This window comes from Furipterus horrens, unplaced genomic scaffold (genome assembly GCF_987537825.1).
Source record: "Furipterus horrens unplaced genomic scaffold, mFurHor1.1.pri manual_scaffold_9, whole genome shotgun sequence".
Lineage (NCBI taxonomy): Eukaryota > Metazoa > Chordata > Mammalia > Chiroptera > Furipteridae > Furipterus > Furipterus horrens.
In genome coordinates, this window is record NW_028327179.1 from 93,896,942 (window position 1) to 93,915,481 (window position 18,540).

The 18,540-nt window shown below is 49.9% G+C and overlaps 1 protein-coding gene across 4 annotated transcripts in view; it reads right to left on the reverse strand.

The window, feature by feature from the left end:
* Positions 1-18,540, reverse strand: part of HIPK2 (homeodomain interacting protein kinase 2) — a 164,566-nt gene that overhangs the window by 27,206 nt on the left and 118,820 nt on the right. For 2 of the 4 annotated variants that reach the window (XM_090287579.1, XM_090287578.1), the window contains exons 3-8: positions 13,254-13,377; positions 12,856-12,975; positions 10,711-10,797; positions 8,751-8,935; positions 4,096-4,258; positions 667-793 (exon numbers count right to left, since the gene is read on the reverse strand). In XM_090287579.1, the coding sequence (XP_090143705.1) occupies positions 667-793; positions 4,096-4,258; positions 8,751-8,935; positions 10,711-10,797; positions 12,856-12,975; positions 13,254-13,377 (806 nt within the window). Of the gene's footprint in view, positions 1-666; positions 875-4,095; positions 4,259-8,750; positions 8,936-10,710; positions 10,798-12,855; positions 12,976-13,253; positions 13,378-18,540 lie in introns of all 4 variants that reach the window. The other 2 variants (XM_090287577.1, XM_090287576.1) reach the window with 1 other exon arrangement.

Genomic DNA, 18,540 nt, shown 5'->3' on the forward strand with positions numbered 1-18,540 from the left:
TCTGTAAAGCCAAAGTGGAACAGCAATCCTGACAGATCACAACAGGAACATGAGTGCTCTGACAGCAAGACACACCACATACGTCGCTACGTCACAGGGGGGTGTGGGGAGGACACAGGAGTCCGCTTGCAATGGCACTGCCTCTGAATGCGCAGCTGCGCACAGGCTTCCCCCATGGGGCTTGCAAAAACAACTTCTTAAGCCTTCTGTGTAAACTGTAACCAAGCACGTGGTCACCTCCAGCTTCTTAGAAGTTTCAGGAGGAGAGTGTTGGGGTGCGTGGCTGAAGAATCATTGGGGGGTGGCCTGGAAGGAGCTTTTTCAAGCGATTTCTATTCTTCACGAGACCTGGGCTATGCTGGCGGTCAGGGATGGGTGCTTTTCTACCGATGGGCCACACAGAGGCTATTTCCTGTGAGGAGCCCAAGAGCTGATACCAGCATAACAATGGGAGCACATACAATATGCCTGTTCACGGCAGGCCTGGGCATAACCAAGCCCTGCCGTTTCCAGGCGCTAGGCCAGGGCCTCCAGCCCAGTGCTGCCGGAAAGAAACGCAGAGGGCTTTACCCCAGAGAAGCCGGCCCGACAGAACAGCGTGGGGTTGGAAGCCCCCGCAGCTGCCTGGTCAGGAGTGGGCGAGAGGCCACACCTGCCCCTCCTTACCTTGGAAGCCGGGCGGACACACGATGAGAGCTTGCTGGAAGGGGTCGGGCCGGGCACAAATCTGGGCTGTTCCCGTCTGCAGGGGCAGGCTCCGCTGGGCCACCGCAGCCATGGAGGCCGCTGAGGACTGGTAGAGTGCAGATTGGTAGTTTAGTATGGAGACTTCGGGATTGGCTAAGGAAATAGTGGCACTGGTGGAGGTGGGAGCCTAAAGGAATGACGGGGATTAAACAAAAATAAACAAAAATAAAAGATGAGGGCGGTGGCATGTTGGGAGACACGAAGCTAAATCAAATGAACGCAAAGAAGAACAAACAAACAAAAACCAAGGGCAAAGACGCAGAAACAGAAGGGAGTGGACATATGGTTGGAAAGTTTCAAGGAGAGGCAGGTGCCTGCAGCCACATGTGACAGAGTCACCTCTGGTGCTAATATTCAGGCCTGTTCCTAACATCTGTGGGGCCCTGACCAGAGAGCCAACGGATGCTCACAGACCATAGGTCTAAACACTACAAAGTAAGAAGTTAGGCCAGAGCCCTAGCTGGGTAGCTCAATTGGTTAAGAGTGTCGTCCCAAAGCACCAAAGTTGTGGGTTCGATTCCCTCCTGGTCAGGGTGCATACAAGAATCAACCAATGAGTGCATGAATGGGTAGAATAACAACTCAATGTTTCTCTCTCTCTTCCTTCCTCTCTAAAATCAGTAAGAAAAGAAAAATTAAAAATTAGGCTAAAAAATGGTGTGCCCTTCAAATCTGACAGATGCACCGTAACAATGGAGAAAGCCAGGTTTGAGTTCAGGACTCCTGGATTCCTGGGGTTCTGCCCTGGAACATAGTCACAGGGGCAAGCTGAACCCATCTTCCTTCTCTCCCTGCCCCAGCTCTGTTCCCACAACTTGAGGGGCCATGGGTGCACATACGTGGGCCCGAGGGTGCAGTCCATACTTGGGAGGATGAAGCCAGGAAGAGGCCCCTACAGGCCCAGGGTCCCAGGTACCCAGAGCGCGGTGTGGAAGCACACATATGCGGGAGGGCTCAGAGGGGCCTCCTGTTAGGGCCTAAGGGCAGCACCGTATAGATCTCCCTAGACAGGTGCACAGCAGTTACTGCAAAGGACCACGCTGCACAAACAGATGGAGAGGGGGCAGGACGCACGGAGCCTGGGGCTTCCTCTTTGTGTGTGTGAGCTCTTACGCTGGAGTTCGGCTACCAAGGCTGGAAGGCGGAGAAAAGATGCCGGTGGGTCAAGAGAATTGAAGGGGAGGGGGTTAGACAAATATTGAAATTATGTCCTCTCTCCTTTCTCTTTCAGAGAGCAACATCATTTGAGACTGAACTTCCACGTGAAGCCAGGAGGCAGAAGGAAAATTACTTCTAAATTGGGACCTGTCCATCTTAGCTTTTCTTTACACGGATCCTTCAGCATGGTAGGTGGTTAGCAATGGCTTCTAAGTCACCGTTGTTGACAGGAGGGTTGGCCTCTAGGGGTTACGAGAACTAGAGAATGAGGAGGCAAGAACCACAAGGACACCGTGGACACATACAAAAACAGAATTACAGGAAGGGTATGTATTTGTGTCAACTTTGATTAAAAAAGGATAGTCTTATTTTACATGTCTTTTTTATACTTAGATTTTATGCTGCATTTCAGTGCAAAGCAAATTAATTGGGGATAATTACTAAATGGCGTGATGTGCATGCCTGCAATTTAACATATGTGCTGTAACACTGAGTGTCAGTCTGGGCAGCACCACATGGTTGGCCTTCAGGGAGTGTGGGGGGAACGTGTGTGCGGCACGTGTGGGCCTGCGTCTGGACACGCTTTCATTTCCTCTGGGTTGTCGCCACGTCCCCACCTCCCAGGGGCTTCCCCACATCCACATTTCCCACTATCTGCTCAGCTCCATAGGCCGAAGTCCAGACTCTGCAGGTCTGGAGCCTTGGGCTTCCCTCTTTGGGGCACGAGTATCCTCAACTGTCCCATGTTCTGGTCAGCTCTTGCTGCTGCTTCCTTCGGAGTGTCTCTGAGGTCCACTGGCTCTTGTCAACCACTATGTCCCCACTGGAGACCCTGACTAGAGATACCTCTTCTCTTCCAGTTCTTGGGTACAGAGGCTAGAACAGTCTTTCCAAAACACTACTCTGTGCACGTCACCGCCCCTGCTCAGAAATCCCCAGTTACTGCCTAATGGACGCCGGCTACACACTCGGGCCTGGCACTCCTGCTTTCCCACGGTGTGGCCACCCTTCCCTTCTAAATTGATCTCCCTCTGCCCTCCATGCCCTTGGCAGCAGCCGGATCAGTCTGCTCACTGTGGCGGGGCTCTGGTGATGAAGAACAAAACCACGCTGAGATGTGGTCCCGGACTGTGGGTGCTTTGGCCCGAGGGCTGGGCTAGGTGCTGGGAGGGGACATTTGTCTGTCTGCACGCTAGGCCTTAGAGCACATTAGCTCTTCCCCCGCAGGAGAGCTTTCAGAACACCACTGACCCCCGGCGGGCAGCAGATGCTGGTGGCCTCCCCTGGAGTTTAGGCAGAGGACGAGAGAACAGGCTGGGCCTATGCCACCCAGCGTGCTCCAGGAACGGCCGAGGAAAACAGGGCCAGTGACTCCAGTGACAGAAGGGGACTTGTCAAAAACGAGTGGGTGGCCCGCGGAGGTATTCATTCACCCTTCAGGATTAGAACATAGGCACTCCTTGCTTCTGAAGGTGTGTGTGCGCGCGTGTGTGCGTGTGTGTACACACACGCACACAGGAGAGTTATCGCTGATATTAAGACTGAAAAAGATCTCGGGAGACATCTTTGGGGGAACCGGTAAGACTGGAAGAGGGAAGTAAAAGTCTCTTAGACAGCAGAGCTTGCCTGAGCTAGTGCCTGGAGATTATCTAGTCGATAAATATTTCCTAGGTGTCATCTTTATTTAAGCAGCATATTAGGTGCCAGATTCTGCTAATTTTCTGCAAATGGTTGGAAATCTGTGGAAAGAAAACCTTAGTTTTCTAGTCCCTTTCAGTTCCAGGGGCGGGGATTCTGGTGACAAACTGATGAACTGGGGGAAGGACAGGTGTTTCTGTCTTGAAAGGAGATTGCACAGACCCAGCAACTAGCTGATCACTGTGTCCCAAGGCTAGGATTCTTTAGCAGGCAGATGCTGAACATACAAGGATCATAGCATCTCCTTTATCCTATTCGTTCATCAGGACAGAGAAGCGGTAAGAGGTACTGTCTCAGAAACACCTCCCTTAGAGGTCACTGGTCATACAAAGAGTCCTTGAGGCTCTCAAAGGAAATAACCTTGGAGCAAACACCTTCTGACAGAGTTGAATATGACAGTAGAGGACGTCTGTCTTCTGACTGGGTTTGCCGGGGAAATGCGGTTCCTGACACTCACTGTCAGCCCCACTGCCTTCTCTGCTCCCCACTTACCTGGTTGTGGACAGTGTTCAGCTGGTTGTTGAAGGTCATGGTCAGGTTGGTGGATGTGCTGGGGGCCACGTGCGTGATGAAAGGGGTTTTGCTCTGGTTCACGGTGTCATACATATTCACCCGACGCTTGCAGATCTCCATGTTCTGGAAACATGATTTGACGCTGTTCGTGCAAAAGGCAGAGACGGAGGTATAAGGGAAAGAGAAGAGGAATAAAGGGGAGAGAATGGCACGAGAAAAGGAAAGAACAGTTAACCCAGTAAACAAGGCAACTAGGGAAACTTTAGGTCTGAACTTCCTGGATTTCTCATGTAAAGTCTGCGATTGTAACAGTCCATGTAACTTAGATAAGTCTCGCCCCATCCCGCACAGGTTGAGTTTCTCCACAGCACAACAGACCCCATGGCTCTCACTGTCTTTTCCTTCGATTGCTGATCTGTCTCCAATGCCACTGCTCTTTCTCAGCTTCCGGTATGGTTTCTGGCCCATAAACAAATGTGTAAGTTCCTGACTGGGAACCTTAAACAGCGCTCAGGACTTGCAGCCACCTTTCCCAAAGACAACTCCTCGCACGAATCCTTCCCTGCTACTCTGGGGCACCAGCGCCATCTAGAGGGCGGCCAAGGAACTAGCCACCCAGTACCACGACCCTATTGCCCGCTTTCTCCCTACCCGAACTGTGTAATGAGAACAGTAATAATGTTAACAGCTAATAACAGTGGCCAACAGTGATTAAGAGCTGTTGTAGTTGTGTGCAAGGCCCTTGCGCTCAATCCTCCAGCAGCCACAGAGGGAGAAAGGATTGAGGCCCCTATTTTAGGAGCAAGGATGAAGTTTAGAGGACAGGGAACCTGCCAAGGTCAAGAGCTAATTACAGGCAATCTTCACATATACATATACATCCTCTTTAACTTCTTTTGTCCTTCCGTTTTAATTTCTAATTCTTGCCTGATTACTAAAATAAAAATTTTCTCCCTCTTTTTCTTTCTTTATTGCATTTGTGAATCAAAACAAAGCTCTAATTATGAAAGTAAATGTAACATTGTTGTTGACACCAGCATTAAGACAAAGGGAAGTCACAAGGGGTCTCAATCAACTTCTTGAAAATCCACCAGAAAGTGTTCTTTAGAATTTATTCACTGTTTCTCATTCACTTCTGTGTCTTCTAATTAAACTTACTTTTCCTTAAATACTAATATTCAAGATAATAAAACATTTAAAGTTCAATTTTAAAGACTTACTTTAATTATAATGTAATAACTGAATATAAGTAAAATAAGTTTCTACAGTTTTTAAGATTTCTGCATACTATGGGCAAGCTGTATTTTGGGCCCAGGAGGTCCTCCTGGGCTATCCCAAAGCATCCTTTCCATATAAGATGTTCCAAATGGTCTTAGATGTGCTCAGAGGCTCCTCTTTCTTTCTGAGTTAATGACTACTCCCACTGGCCACATAATGCACACAAAATCAACATGTACTGACTGTGGATCCTGGAGAGAAAGGAAAACCTATCCTACAATAACCAAAGGCTAAAACAAACAAACAACTACTAATAAAGCTGGCAAAGCCAACATATTTTGAGCATGCACATTGACAAGCGCTTTGTCATGGAGGCTGAAGGAATAAAACAATAGATTTCATATTCCTTTTGGAAATGAAAGCATTCAATGGTTTTGTGACAATTCAACCAAAAGCTTTTAGACTCAGAATTTTCTAACTGCAATGGGCTGGCACTTGCACTTTGGGTTCCTTCCATGGGAATGGTTTTTAAGGAATTGGTGCACTAGAATCCTGGTATGGAGAAATGGTGGGTTCCTGCCACCTATCAATCTAGATGTTGATTGACAGGTGAAAGGAACCCAGTCCCAAGGGAGGTGGTCTACAGCGGGGCGGGTCTGCAGGTTTCTTCTCGCCCTGGAGTTCTCCTGGTCTCCTCAGGAAGTTCTAGGGACCCTTAGGGATTAGGCCTGCCCTCAGGTAGGCCTGGGTTTGCTCAAAGACCTATCTTGCCTTCTGAAGCCCATCTTCTGAGTTCTCAATTGTCAGTGGTCCTCTTGGGACCCATACCACGTTCTGAATGTGCAGCTGATGCTCATGGGCTCCAAGCTCAGCCCTCACCAAGTACAGTGAAGTGTTCTATTGCTGCTTCCTCACAGAAGCACAGGTGGACAGGACCCTGAGGTCACTCAGCCATGACTCCGACTTTATGTGGGTGACTCTGACTTAGTGCGGATGGCTCATGGGGGCCCTCGGAGAGCACCCACCTCCAATCCACAGCTGCTTCTCAGTCACCCTACTCCAGCCCGAAGATAAAAAGACTGATCTTTCGGGGCCCATAGCCAGTGAATCACCAAGTCCTCCTTCCTGCCATGACATAGACTGACACCCACTAGACGTGCCCACCACACTCAAAAACAGGACAAATCCCGTAACAAGAGTTTGTAAGGAATGGGTCCAAGTTCCTTCTTTGTACCCGAGTTTTGTTGTTTCAAACGTGGTTCTAAATTAAAGACTCACTCACTGTTTGTTGTAATGAGATTTGACTTGCTTAACATCAGCTCATAAAGAACAGAATCGGAATGACAGAATGTGCCATCTGTGGTGGGGGCAACCCACTCATTTCTTGTAGGCGGGTTACGGTCAAGTCTAGCCTGGAGTCTCAGCCCCACGTGAGTCTGGTCGTGGCAGGGTCAGCTGTGACCTGCAAACGTCTCTCTTCCCCAGCCTCTCCTCACGTAGTCCCCTTTTCCTTCGGACCCTACCTAAAATCTGGTGCTCTCGAGCACCCTGCTTCTTCCTGCAGACACCCAGGGATGTGACTTTCACCCCAATTACCTCCGGGTTCAGGGGCTGAAGGGACAGCCCTCATTACCGTCCGTGATGGGTGGAACTTTGTCCCCTAAATTCCTATGTTCAAGTTCTAACCCCCTGCCATTCAGGATGTGACTGAATTTGGAGATGGGAGCTTTAAAGAGGTGAAAAGGGGTTACTGGGGCGGGCCCTCGTCCAGTTCATTATGAGGAAGAAATCGTGACAGTGTGGAAGGGAGCCTCTGTGAGGACACAGGGAGAAGGCCACCTACAAGCCAAGGAGGGAGGCCTCGGGAAAACCCAGCTCTGCCAAACACCTTGACCCGGGGCTTCCAGAATAGTGAGAAGACAAATTTCTGCCGGTGAAGCCCCTCAGTGGTGCTTTGTTACTGCAGCCTCTGCAAACGGACACTCTCCCCCATTCTCTTGTCAATGGCCCCTTCTCTCCCCCTCATTCACTGGGGCCTGTGCTGCTGGCTCCACCTTCCACTTTAGCACATGCCCTGCCCACCGGCGGAGACGTCAGAGGTCACGCCGATCACCTGCCGGACACCCTGGCTTCTCAGTTGCTTCTCAGCCCCAGGGACCCGTTGTCAGTGCCAGCCACAGAGTCCTTGGCCTGTCAAACCTGAGACTGCTCCCCTTCCCCAGACCACAAATTCAAGCGTCCCATCCCCCAGCCACATTGCCACCCATCTGGCCCATGTGACAATTACTACAATAACCAACCTCTGGGCTGAGCAGACTGTTCAGTATCTCTGGACCCCTCCTGTCTTTACTTCCTTTCCTTGTCAGCTAAGTCCCCAAGAGTCACCAATTTAGGCTGCAACGTTTTGCTGCCAACATTGTGTGAGGCTGTTTGTCTCTCTCTTCCCCTGAGCAGCCTGGCAAAACTCTGACCTGGATGAACCCCACTGCTTTCTCCGACCTTCCCCTGGGGAGGTCAGTTACAGCCTCCTATCCGTGTCCCACCTCCACGCTCAACAATTCTACTGTATATCTCTGTTCAATTTTCACTGCCACCTTCTGCTCCGACTACCTCGACTTTTCTACCCAGACACCTTGCTCTCAACAAGAGAAGACAGCTGTCTGAAGGGCTCCCTCAACACTCCCCTGTTAAACCAGCACCCCTGCGACCCTCCTTTGTCCACAGAAACAGTGGCTCCATCCTCCACCGGCACTCTGAACCGCAGCCGCTCCCACCATCTTAGGAAACTTCTCTTCTGAGCATCCTTTATTTAATTCTCACTCGCTACCAGACACTTCCCATCAGCATTCTAAGTTGTTCAAGTGTCTTCCATATTTTTAAAAAAAGTCCCTCTAGGGCTCTCCCCAGTCACCCCTCCATTTCTTCCCACCCCCTTCATAGTGTCCCTTCTTGAAAGGGTCCCCTCTCCCTCAGGCTTTCCGCCTGCTGAGCTGGCATCTGCCTCGGTCAGCCGCTGGACAGCTCTACGTCCCCAACAGCTTCCAAGTGCCAAACGTGATGGCTTTGCTTCCCAGACCCTGGCACTTTGAGCATTTCCCTTCACGCACAGACACCCAGAGTCCGGTCTGCCTGGCCTTGAACTTTCCCATGCTCCACCGTTTCCTCCTTTTTGGTGTGAAGGGAACTGCGGCTCGGGGTCCCAATCTGGCCGCCAGCTGTTTTTATAAATAATGCTTTATTGGGATGCAGTCTCATTCATTTGTTTCTGTCTCATCTACAGAGGCTTTCAGCAATGACGGCTGCGCTGAGTGATTGCGACAAAGGCCACACAGCCGTGAACCCGAAAGTATTTACTCTCTGGGCCTTAAAGAAAAAGTGGCTGAGCCCTGGTATAAAGCATTGAGCAGGATACCTACTGTGTGCTATGGGGAAAGTCGAGTAAGTGCGTCATGGTGACAAAGGGGTGGTTCAGGGTTTCGATCGGAGTGATCCTCTTATCAGCATCGATGGTCAGCATCTTCTTTAACAGGTCGATGAACTCCCGCCGGTCTGCCTTCTCTACCAACATGTCACTCCCTTCCAAATCTGCTGTCATGTTCACCTTGAAGCAAGGAGGGGCGGGTTACCAACACTCCGCTGTGCCTCCCCTGCCACTCCGTCCCAATCTCTCAGTCATCCCTCCCCAATCCGCTGCAGGTGGCGTTTGCCCTGGCGAAGGCGCTAGCACGTGTCCCTGTTCCCCCTGGGAGGTGGCGGCGCTCTCTGCAGGGAAGGCAGAGGTCGCTGCTGGGACCGGCAAGTATGTGTCACTGACAGGCTGCACACCCTCTTGCTTTAATCAGTTAAACAGAAATGCACCCACATCACACCTCACTGAACAGAACCACAAAACGAAAAGATTTTGCAGCCTGGTTGCGGAACAATGCGAAGTACTTCATACTGCTGAACGGTATACACGTAGTTAAAAATGGTGAAACGGTAACTTTTATGCTATGTGTATTTTACCGCAATTAAAAACAGTAACCACAACCAAGCAGTTATTGCAAAATAAGATGCGAAAGGTTTACTTACTGAACCTCTGAAGGAAACATCAGGGGCTCAGTCCCTCCTCCCGCACCTGCAGTGTGTCTATCAGTCCTCTCATGGTGCCCGAGTTGTGGCCAGAATCATTCTAGTCCCTGTGTTCACGGTGTCACCACTGGCCAGGACAGGCAGGGTACCTGAACATAGGCGTTTTCTTCCAAGATCAAGTCTATACTAGGACAGCCTTTAAGAGGCTTGTTTTGTGGTGCTTTCTACGTTTTCCAAGACATGCTCTGGAAAGCGATTTCTGTTTTCTAGGACAATCTCAGCTTCTAGTCAACTGACAAGTATTCTTTGCTCAGCATCATGATTTTTGATTACACTCATCTTCAGTAAGAGGTGTGCTAAGTGTTCCCTGGTCTCCAGCTTATTCCTCATTGCTTTTAAGAAAAACTCACTGTGGGCTGCTCTGATTTTATAGACTAGTCTTAACACGAAAAAGAGCTGAAGTTCTAGCACTTTCTTTGGGCACAAAGGTGCGAGCCTGTGGTCTCTCCAGTGAGCTAGCTGCGAGAGACTGAGTGTGATGCCTGGAACTGTGTTCCCACAAGAGATGTGTCTGAGTCCTGATCTCCAGTGCTTGTGAATGTGAAATAGGGTCTTTGCAGATGTGATCAGGGTAAAACGAGGCCAGACTGGGCTGGGGTGGGCCTTCAATCCAAAGACTAGACTCTTTATAAGATAAGAGGGAGATTCAGATGCAGAGACAAGAGGAAGCACAGGATGAAGCCACATGAAGAAGGGGCCAGAGACTGGGGGTGATTTAAGGACACTGAGGACACCCAGGGGCCACGAGGAGCTGGGGAGAGGCAAGGGACACTTTCTTGCTAGAGCCTTGAGGGGAAACATGGCCCTGTTGGTACTTGGTTTTCGAACTTCTAGCCTCCAAGACTGTGAGAGAGTAAATGCCTGTCGTCTTAGGTCACCCAGTCTGTGGTCCCTTGTTATGGCCGCCCTTGGGGACTAACACTGAATCAAGGCATTGAACCGAAATGTACCAATGGGCTTAACTGCTTCTCATGAAAACGTCAGTAAGGTTGGCTAGTACTATTTCACAGATGGGAACCAATGAGCTGGAGCTATTTTTAAAGAGCTGGTGTAAGGTTTTATAAATGTTCCACCAACCCAGTGGTATTCTTACTCAGGCTGACCTGTCACTGTTTAAGGTCAAGGCCAACCACCACAGTTGTGTCAATGCGGATTTCCACCCACCGTCCTATATTGCTCTTGCAGAAGTCGTGCTGTGCTTGGTTTTTAAAGGGCTGACCTTGCATACTCTCCCATGGAGCTTACCTGGGCCATGTCATCTAAACAGTTGAAGATGTACTTCCTTGCTTCTTTTGACTTAATCCCCGTCTCTGCTTCGTGGTCATCTGGTGTCTGGTCAAGAGAGGCAAAGGCCGATTGGTGATCTGAATTATTTCCTGGTTGCTGTAACTTAAAGCTGAGAGCTTCTGTTTCTCGCAGAGGTTCTTCCCCCCCATTTCAGAGAAGGAGACTTTGATTCCTCTTAAGATGACCTGCACACCAATTACTTTCTCTCTTCATCCTCCACAGTAGCTCATTCCCCTTCCTTCCTTCCTTCCTTCCTTCCCACAAACACCTGTCGGGGGCCTGCTCTGAGTCAGGTCTGGAGGATCAAGATGGACAAGATATCCGTGATAACCCTACATGCTTCCCTAATGTAAGAGATAAGGTAAGAGTCTACATGTGGAAAAGCCGAAGCCCTCTTCCTCACATTTTAAAATTTTAATTTAATTTTTTATCCAACGCTCATACGTATAGCTCTCACTACATGCTGGGTGCTATTCTAAAGCACATGAACTCATTTAAGACTCTTTACAACCATTTCAGGTAAGACGATTACCAACCCACTTCCAGAGGGAGAAACAGGAATAGGAAGCGTAAGGAGCTTGCCAAGGTCACATGGCCAGTAGGTGGCAGCTGGCTCTGGAGTCTGTTCTGCACCGCCCTTCTGCCCTTCCGCCCGGGCCTGGGGCACACACGTCCAGTTTCCCCACTGGCCTCGGTTTGGGAAGCTGCTGTTTCCGATTACTGTGTGTGTTTTGGACTCATCCATGGATCGCAGGTAATTAATCCCCAAAACCTCACTCAAGAACAGCACGTGTGGAGCTGCTAAGATCTAGGCTTTGATCCCGGGAACAGCTGGGCAAGGAGGACTGAGACTCTTAACTAAGATGTGGACGTCTGGCCTCCCCCTCCTCCACCTCTTCCTTACTGGGCCTGACCTTGAGCCGCTCCCCCCCACAGCTGCCAGACGCCAGGCTCCCTCCCACCTAGAGCCCAGGAGTGCTTGCTTAGTGTCCCAATGCCTCTTCTAAATCCGTGGTGACTCTTGGCCTCACATTATCTTTTTCTTTACTTAAAAAACATTTTTTTAAATTGAATCTATCAGGGTGATATTGGTTAATAAAATTATATAGGTTTCCAGTGTGCAATTCTGTAACACATCATCTGTATGTTCGCCACCCAAAGCCAGGTCTCTTTCCATTGTCATTTATCCCTCCTTTGCCCTCTTCTACCTCACTCCGCCCCCCTTTCCCTCAGGTAATCACCACAGTGTTGTTGTTTTTTGTTTTGCTGTCCCTTCTGACAGCTGTCAGTCTGATTTCTCTATCTATGAATCTGCATCTATTTCATTTATTCATTTTATTCACTAGATTCCACACATTATCTTTAAACCATATTAGAATTTGGCTGTGGTTTCTGTCAAAAAATAAAAATAAAAATAAAAACCCACTTATTCACTCTCTTGCAAAAAAGGAAGCACCTAAAATGAACCTGAGACACACTGAAGACTAGCATTATTCTCTCCTTTCCAAGAAAATACATTAATTTTAATTACTAGGCGTAGGTAAAAGTGAAAGCAAAATATGTTTCCGTTGAAGTAAAACCACCAGAGTTCACGGTGTGACAGTGCGCTGTGGCCTCTGCCGGCTGGACGGGCAGACCCCTCCCCGGGGCCCCAGGATGCTGTGGCTGTCTGTCTGGGCTGTTTCCTTTGCCTGGAGACCCTCTTCATCCTTCAGGGCCTGGCTCAAATGCTCCTCCGGGGCCCTCAGCCGCAGGCGGCATCGAGGGCTCCCACGCTCTGTTCCACCAGGACCAGGGTACATATTATGGGGGCCATGTGTTCGGGCTCCCTCTGGACTGCGAGCTCTTTGAGGACAGGGGTTGGTTGATTTCTCTCTTTGTACAAACCAGACAGGCCATCATGGTTTACCTGATTACATTCTGGGAGTTTAGCAATCAGAGCTAACCTGATTGAACATTCACATTCATCCAAAACCACATATCACAACAGCTGCCCCTCCCCCATGATGCAGGCCGCTGTCAAGAGCTCCCCGCTAACTGGCCGGAGCCCTTCTTCCCTGAGTGCTGGGCGCCGGTGGGTGATGGAGGGGACGCTTTTCCTACCTTCAGCCTCCACAAAGGATACGGCGAGTCTGTGTCACGGTTGAAAAACCTCGTTGTCTTTGTCCCTGCGCTTAATAAATATTCAGCTGGCAAACCCTGTGTTTGTGAAATATACCGAATCTGCAAGAAAAGATGAGAATGAGGTCAGGGCGTGTCCCGTCACTGTACATCTGGTATATTAATGGCTCTAGTGCCTTTGAGAAAAACACAATGCTTTAGGGAAAAAAAGAAGTAAAAAAATGGAAAAAGGGAAAAGAAAGAGGAATAAAGAGAGAAAAGGAAGGTTCAGGGGAGCAGGATTTGAGGCGACGTAACACCCCAGATCCTCACCCGCGTGTCACACTCGTCCAGATGAAACACGGGCAACTGCCGTGACCATCCAGGCTACCTGGACCCACCTGGTCGTACTCGGAAGCGCCCGGATACAGCGGCCAGCCCAGGAACAGCTCCGCAATGACGCAGCCCAGCGACCACATGTCAATTGCCTCACAAAATGGTAAACCGAGGATGATCTCGGGGGCCCTAAGAAAGAAGAATGGAAGAAAGCATTAGCAACTTAGAAATGCAGGCGGCCACTTCGCTCTGAATTCTACATTGACTCCTATCTGTCAAACCCAGGGTGCCATCGCGGACCCCTCCAAGGCGCCTGTGATTCCCTCGCTGTGGTGCAGTGAGCCCTCCAATCGTGGGTGTGGCTCTCCCCATTAGCAGGGAGCCCGCTGGGCTGTGGCTCTAGAACAGACCGAGAGGGAACCTCATCTTTTGACTTCTCTTCCACTTCAGAGGTGCCTGGGAGTTCTCCTGTGCAGCTGAGAACTTGGGAAACCAATGTTGAGAGAACACCCGGGTTTTACAAAGGAATTCTGAAATACGTACAGGTATTCTATTTTCAGCAACATAATACCTAAAACAAGTTGCCTTCACCCAGAAAAATGGGCTGAAGTCCGATATCGGTCCATGCCAACGATCCCTTTCTTAGGAGTTTGTATCCCTTACTTAAGGAAATACTGTTTGTTTCATTAGCGTCTAAAAAGTTAAGCTCCTAAAAAGTTCTCTAACATTACAGTTATAGAACTGTGTCCATGAACACACAGTCTGGATGTTAATCAGAATTCCCCCATAAGCTCGTTCCCGACCGTAGGAGCGATGTCCCTTCTCATGATAGACAAGGTTACCTCCGGCAGCTGCTGACGGAAACACAAGTACTTAGCAGTCAAAACCAGGGAGACCAGGGTGCAGCTTCCTTCCTAAGCACCTGTCCTCATTAGGTAGGGGTACGTTTTGGAGAAAACCAAGCTCCAAGAATGAGAGATAAACACAGCTTGTGTTTTTATTTTTTCAATTTTTATATTAATCATTTATATCATTCATTTTTATTTTATTAAATGGATTTAATTTTCTTTCTTTTTTAAAAAGGATTTTATTTGTTTATTTTTAGAGGGAGGGGAAGGGAGGGAGAAAGAAAGGGAGAGAAACATCAATGTTTGTTGGTTGCCTCTTGCATGCCCTCAACTGGGGTCCTAGCCCACAACCCGGGCACGTGCCCTGACTGGGAATTGAACCTGCGACCCTTTGGTTTGCAGGCTGGCACTTAATCCACTGAGCCACACCAGCCAGGGGTAGCTTGCGTTTTTAAAAATGTGGCTCAAGACACTCTTCTGGGCGTGACATGCACTAGCTCACCTTCTGTTTCCTCTGAAAATGACTCCCATGATTACGCAACCAAGGTGCTCCTCTCTGCCCTTCCAGCAGCTGGAGTGGGAGTGAGGGAGCCGGGCGCCTTCTCTGTCTAGGTTACGTTCACCCAGCTCGCTCGAGAGGAGGGAGGAAAGGTGTGAGCAAACCACCTCCACTTGCCTTGGCGCTTGGAGCCGAGTTTTCCCCACTTATAAAGCATCTCCCCGCCTGGCTCCTATAAATTTGCTCATCGCGAATCTTTTTCTCTCTACATAACAGGGTTGAACAAACAAAACCAAGGTCAAAATGTCTTGTGACAAAGTCTGGATTTTTTGCATGTGAAAAGGAGTTTCTGCATGTCCTTTAAGGTGGAGATCAGAGCCGTGTAGAGGGCCGTGGTCATGGGTCTGGGCAGCGAGAAGTGCTTCTGCGACAAGCCCAGCCTGCGTCTTCCCAGGAGGCAGGGACTGTGGTGGGTGAGAGGCAAGTGCCTCAGGGCTCCTTAAAGGGCCCTTGCTGTCCCTGTCCCCTCACCGCCTAGGATCTTCAGCTGCCAGTGTGCCGCTGGCATGTGGCCTGCTCTCTAGTCTCGGTCTCTGACCATTTGCGTGAACCCAGGAGGCTGCTCTTGTCCTCTGGCACTGATGCCCCAGGGTCTCTGAGGCAGTTTTATGTCACTGCTGGGCCGCCCTGTGTCACGGGGCTTCAACCCCACAGCCGGCCTAGGTCACTGTGTCCGGCATGCCAACACACACCAGGGTTTCCGGACTCAGCCTGTCATTGTGTGTAATTGATGAGAGGATTGCAAGCTGCCTCCAGCAATGCAATCTCTTTAGGGATGGTTTTGGTTTATTTAAAAAAGAAACAAACAAACAAACCACATCCCTTAGAAAAGAAGCAATATCTGAAAAGAACATTCTAGAGAAGACAACATGTGCCAGAGCTGCCTTTCATCCTGTCCTTGCAGTTCTAGAGTCAGGGGGGTCCACCTGCATCCTTGTCCCGGGAGTGGTTCTGACGTTGGCTCCAGGGGTCGCCTCTTTTGCAGGCTGCTGACTGCAGATCCTGCGTCTCTGCTCCTCTGTCCCCTTTTCCTGTCCCCTGTACCTTTGCCCTTGGCAGCCTGGACACTACAGCCTCCAGGCGGGTCTTAGGAACAGGCTGGTCTGGTTCCGTGGGGTCACCTCTGGACGTGGCCATGGGGCTGCTCTTCCTATCAGGTTAATCGACTGTTCTCAAGGTTCTCACGCCCCGAAGCAGGCCGTCTGGAACCTCTGGAAACCCATTTCCCAGTTTCTGTTCCCTGATGACGTGCCAGGCAGAATCTAACAAATGAGGCTGTCACGCAAAGGGCACCTCAGCGATGTTCTTTGGCAAGAAGCAGCAGACAGGGATTTTGTCGGCTGGCGTTCCATGAGCAGGGCCTGTGAAAATCACCGAGAGTCCTTTTCCATTAGAGAATGAAATGACAGCCGTCCGTGAGGCCATGATAAGGACAGCAGAATCTTTTTCTTGCTGTGACCATAATGAACAAATGTCAGACTAGATGGTGGGGAGACAAAAGAAAGAGAAGGCACAGTCCGGTCCCCAGGGGCCCCAGTGCTGGGAAGGCAACGCTGAGACACACGTGACAACTGAAGCTGAACACAAAATACATAATATAAACACACAGATACGACAAGAGTTAATTCAAGTACACAAACGTGCTCTAGCAGAGCTCGTTAAAAAAGATTAAGCAGCCTGGATTGAGCGTCGGCCTGCGAACCAAGTGTTGCTGGTTCCATTCCTACTTAGGGCACATGACTAGGGTGCACGCCAGATCCCCAGTTGGGGGCGCGTGAGAGGCAACCACACAGTGATGTTTCTCTCCCTCCTTCCCCTCTATCTGAAAATAAATAAATAGCCCTGGCTGGTGAGGCTCAGTGGATCGAATGTCGGCCTGCAAACCAAAGGGTCATTGGTTTGATTCCCAGTCAGAGCACATGCCTGGGTTGCAGGCCAGGTCCCCAGTTGGGGGTGCATGAGAAGCAACCACACATTGATGTTTCTCTCCCCTCCCCCTCTAAAAACAGATTTAAAAAAAAAGATTAAGTAAGCCCTGCCTGGTGTGGCTCAGTGGATTGAGCACTGGCCTGAGAACCAAAGGGTCGCCGGTTTAATTCCCAGTCAGGCCACATCCTGGGTTGCGGGCCAGGTGCCTGGTTGGGGGTGTGCAATTACCTCTCGGTGTTTCTCTCCCTTTTTCTCCTCTCTCCAAAAATAAATAAATAAATAATTTAAAAAATGGAACTGAAAACAGGGACTGAAGCAGGTACTAGTATGCCAATTTTCATTGCAGCATTATTTGTAATACCAAAAAGTGGCTGTGGGCTGGATCCCCCAGCTGGGGGCGTGTGACAGGCAACCACACATTATTTCTCTCCCTCCCATCACCTCTCTCTAAAAATTAAATAAAGTCTTAAACAACAACAAAAACAAAAAAACAAACAAAAGCAAAACCTAAGAACGAAACACACCAAAACCAAATCCAAACCCTCCTCAATCCCTTCTCGTCCTGCAGCGGCTGCCCAGTTTCTCTCTTCTCCCCCCAAAGCCAAGTCTCTGAAGAGGGGTCTCCTGCCGTGCCCACCACCTTCAGACCTCCTCGGCCTGGGCTCCCGCCCTCTGCTCACTCCAGGGCAGCACTGCTCAGGATCAGCGGTGGCCATGCTGTCACGGCCATTGATCGGCTTCTCAGCCCTGTGACCCGAGAGCCGTATTTCCTTCTCAGAGTCGACCATCCCCTCCCGTTCTGAAACACTCACACCGCGTTCGTCTGGCCTCTCTGAACGTGGCCTGGCCATCTTCTGTCCCGGCTCATCCTCTGGCCAACTGCTACATGATGGCAAAGCCCCAGGACCCTTTCTTTTCGCTTTTCATCCTTGTCCCAGGTCACTGTCGTGGGTTACATTGTGTCCCCCCAAAAGACATGTTGGAGTTCTAATCCTCGGTACCTCAGAAGATAACTTTGGGAACAGGGTTACTGAAGACGTCATTAGTACTGGAGTCACGTGGGCCCTTAGTCCAGTATGACTGGTGTCCTTATAAGAGGGCAGTGTGGACACAGGCACAGAGGGAAGAAAGTCACGTGAAAATGGACGCAGAGGCTGGAGTGATGCTGTCACCAGTCAAGGAATGTCTGGAGCCAACCAGAAGCTACAAAAGGCCAGGGAGAATCTTCTCCTAGAGGCTCCAGAGGGAGCGCGTTTCAGCTGACACCTTGACTTTGGACTTTTAGCCTCCAGAAAATAAATATCTGCTGTTCTAAGTCAGGCATCTTCATATCCACAGCCACAGGTTTTAAATTCGATTCATTTCCCCAAATGTCTGTCTCCACCTTGAACCTTTCTCAGCTCCGGATTTATGTTCTGACAGCCTGATATCTCCACTGGAATGTTTCACAACTGGCTCAGATGGTGTTTGTTTAAGAGGAAACCCCCGCCCCCACCCCCACCCCAGCATCTCCTTGCTGTCCCCGCCCTGCTACTACTCATGGGAATATCTCCAGTTCCTCTCTCCCCTCCGTCAGCTTCGAAGTATATCTCAGATTGGCCCCTGATTCTCCGCTGCTGCCACCCTTTCTCACCTGGAGCTTCCTACCTGGTGTTCCCGTCCTCCGATCCATGCTCTGCGTAGCTGCCAAAGCGAACGGGCCACATCTCCCTTGGCTTTAAGCCTTTCAAAGGCTTCCCACTTAAAATGAAATCTAATCCCTCTCATGGCCCACAGGGACCTCCGCGATCAGGACCGTGCCCAGCTCTCTACTGTCACTTCAGCCCACTCTCCTAGCTCACAAAGCTCCGGACCTGTTGGTTTCCTTTCAATTTCTCAAATACCTAAGCTGCTTCTGGACCTAGAGCATGCGTGCCCTGTTGCTGCTCCTGCTCATCCTTCAAACCTCAGCTTCATTGTCACTGCCACAGACAGGCCTCCCCTGACACCAGTCAGTTTCCATCTACTGTGTCATAA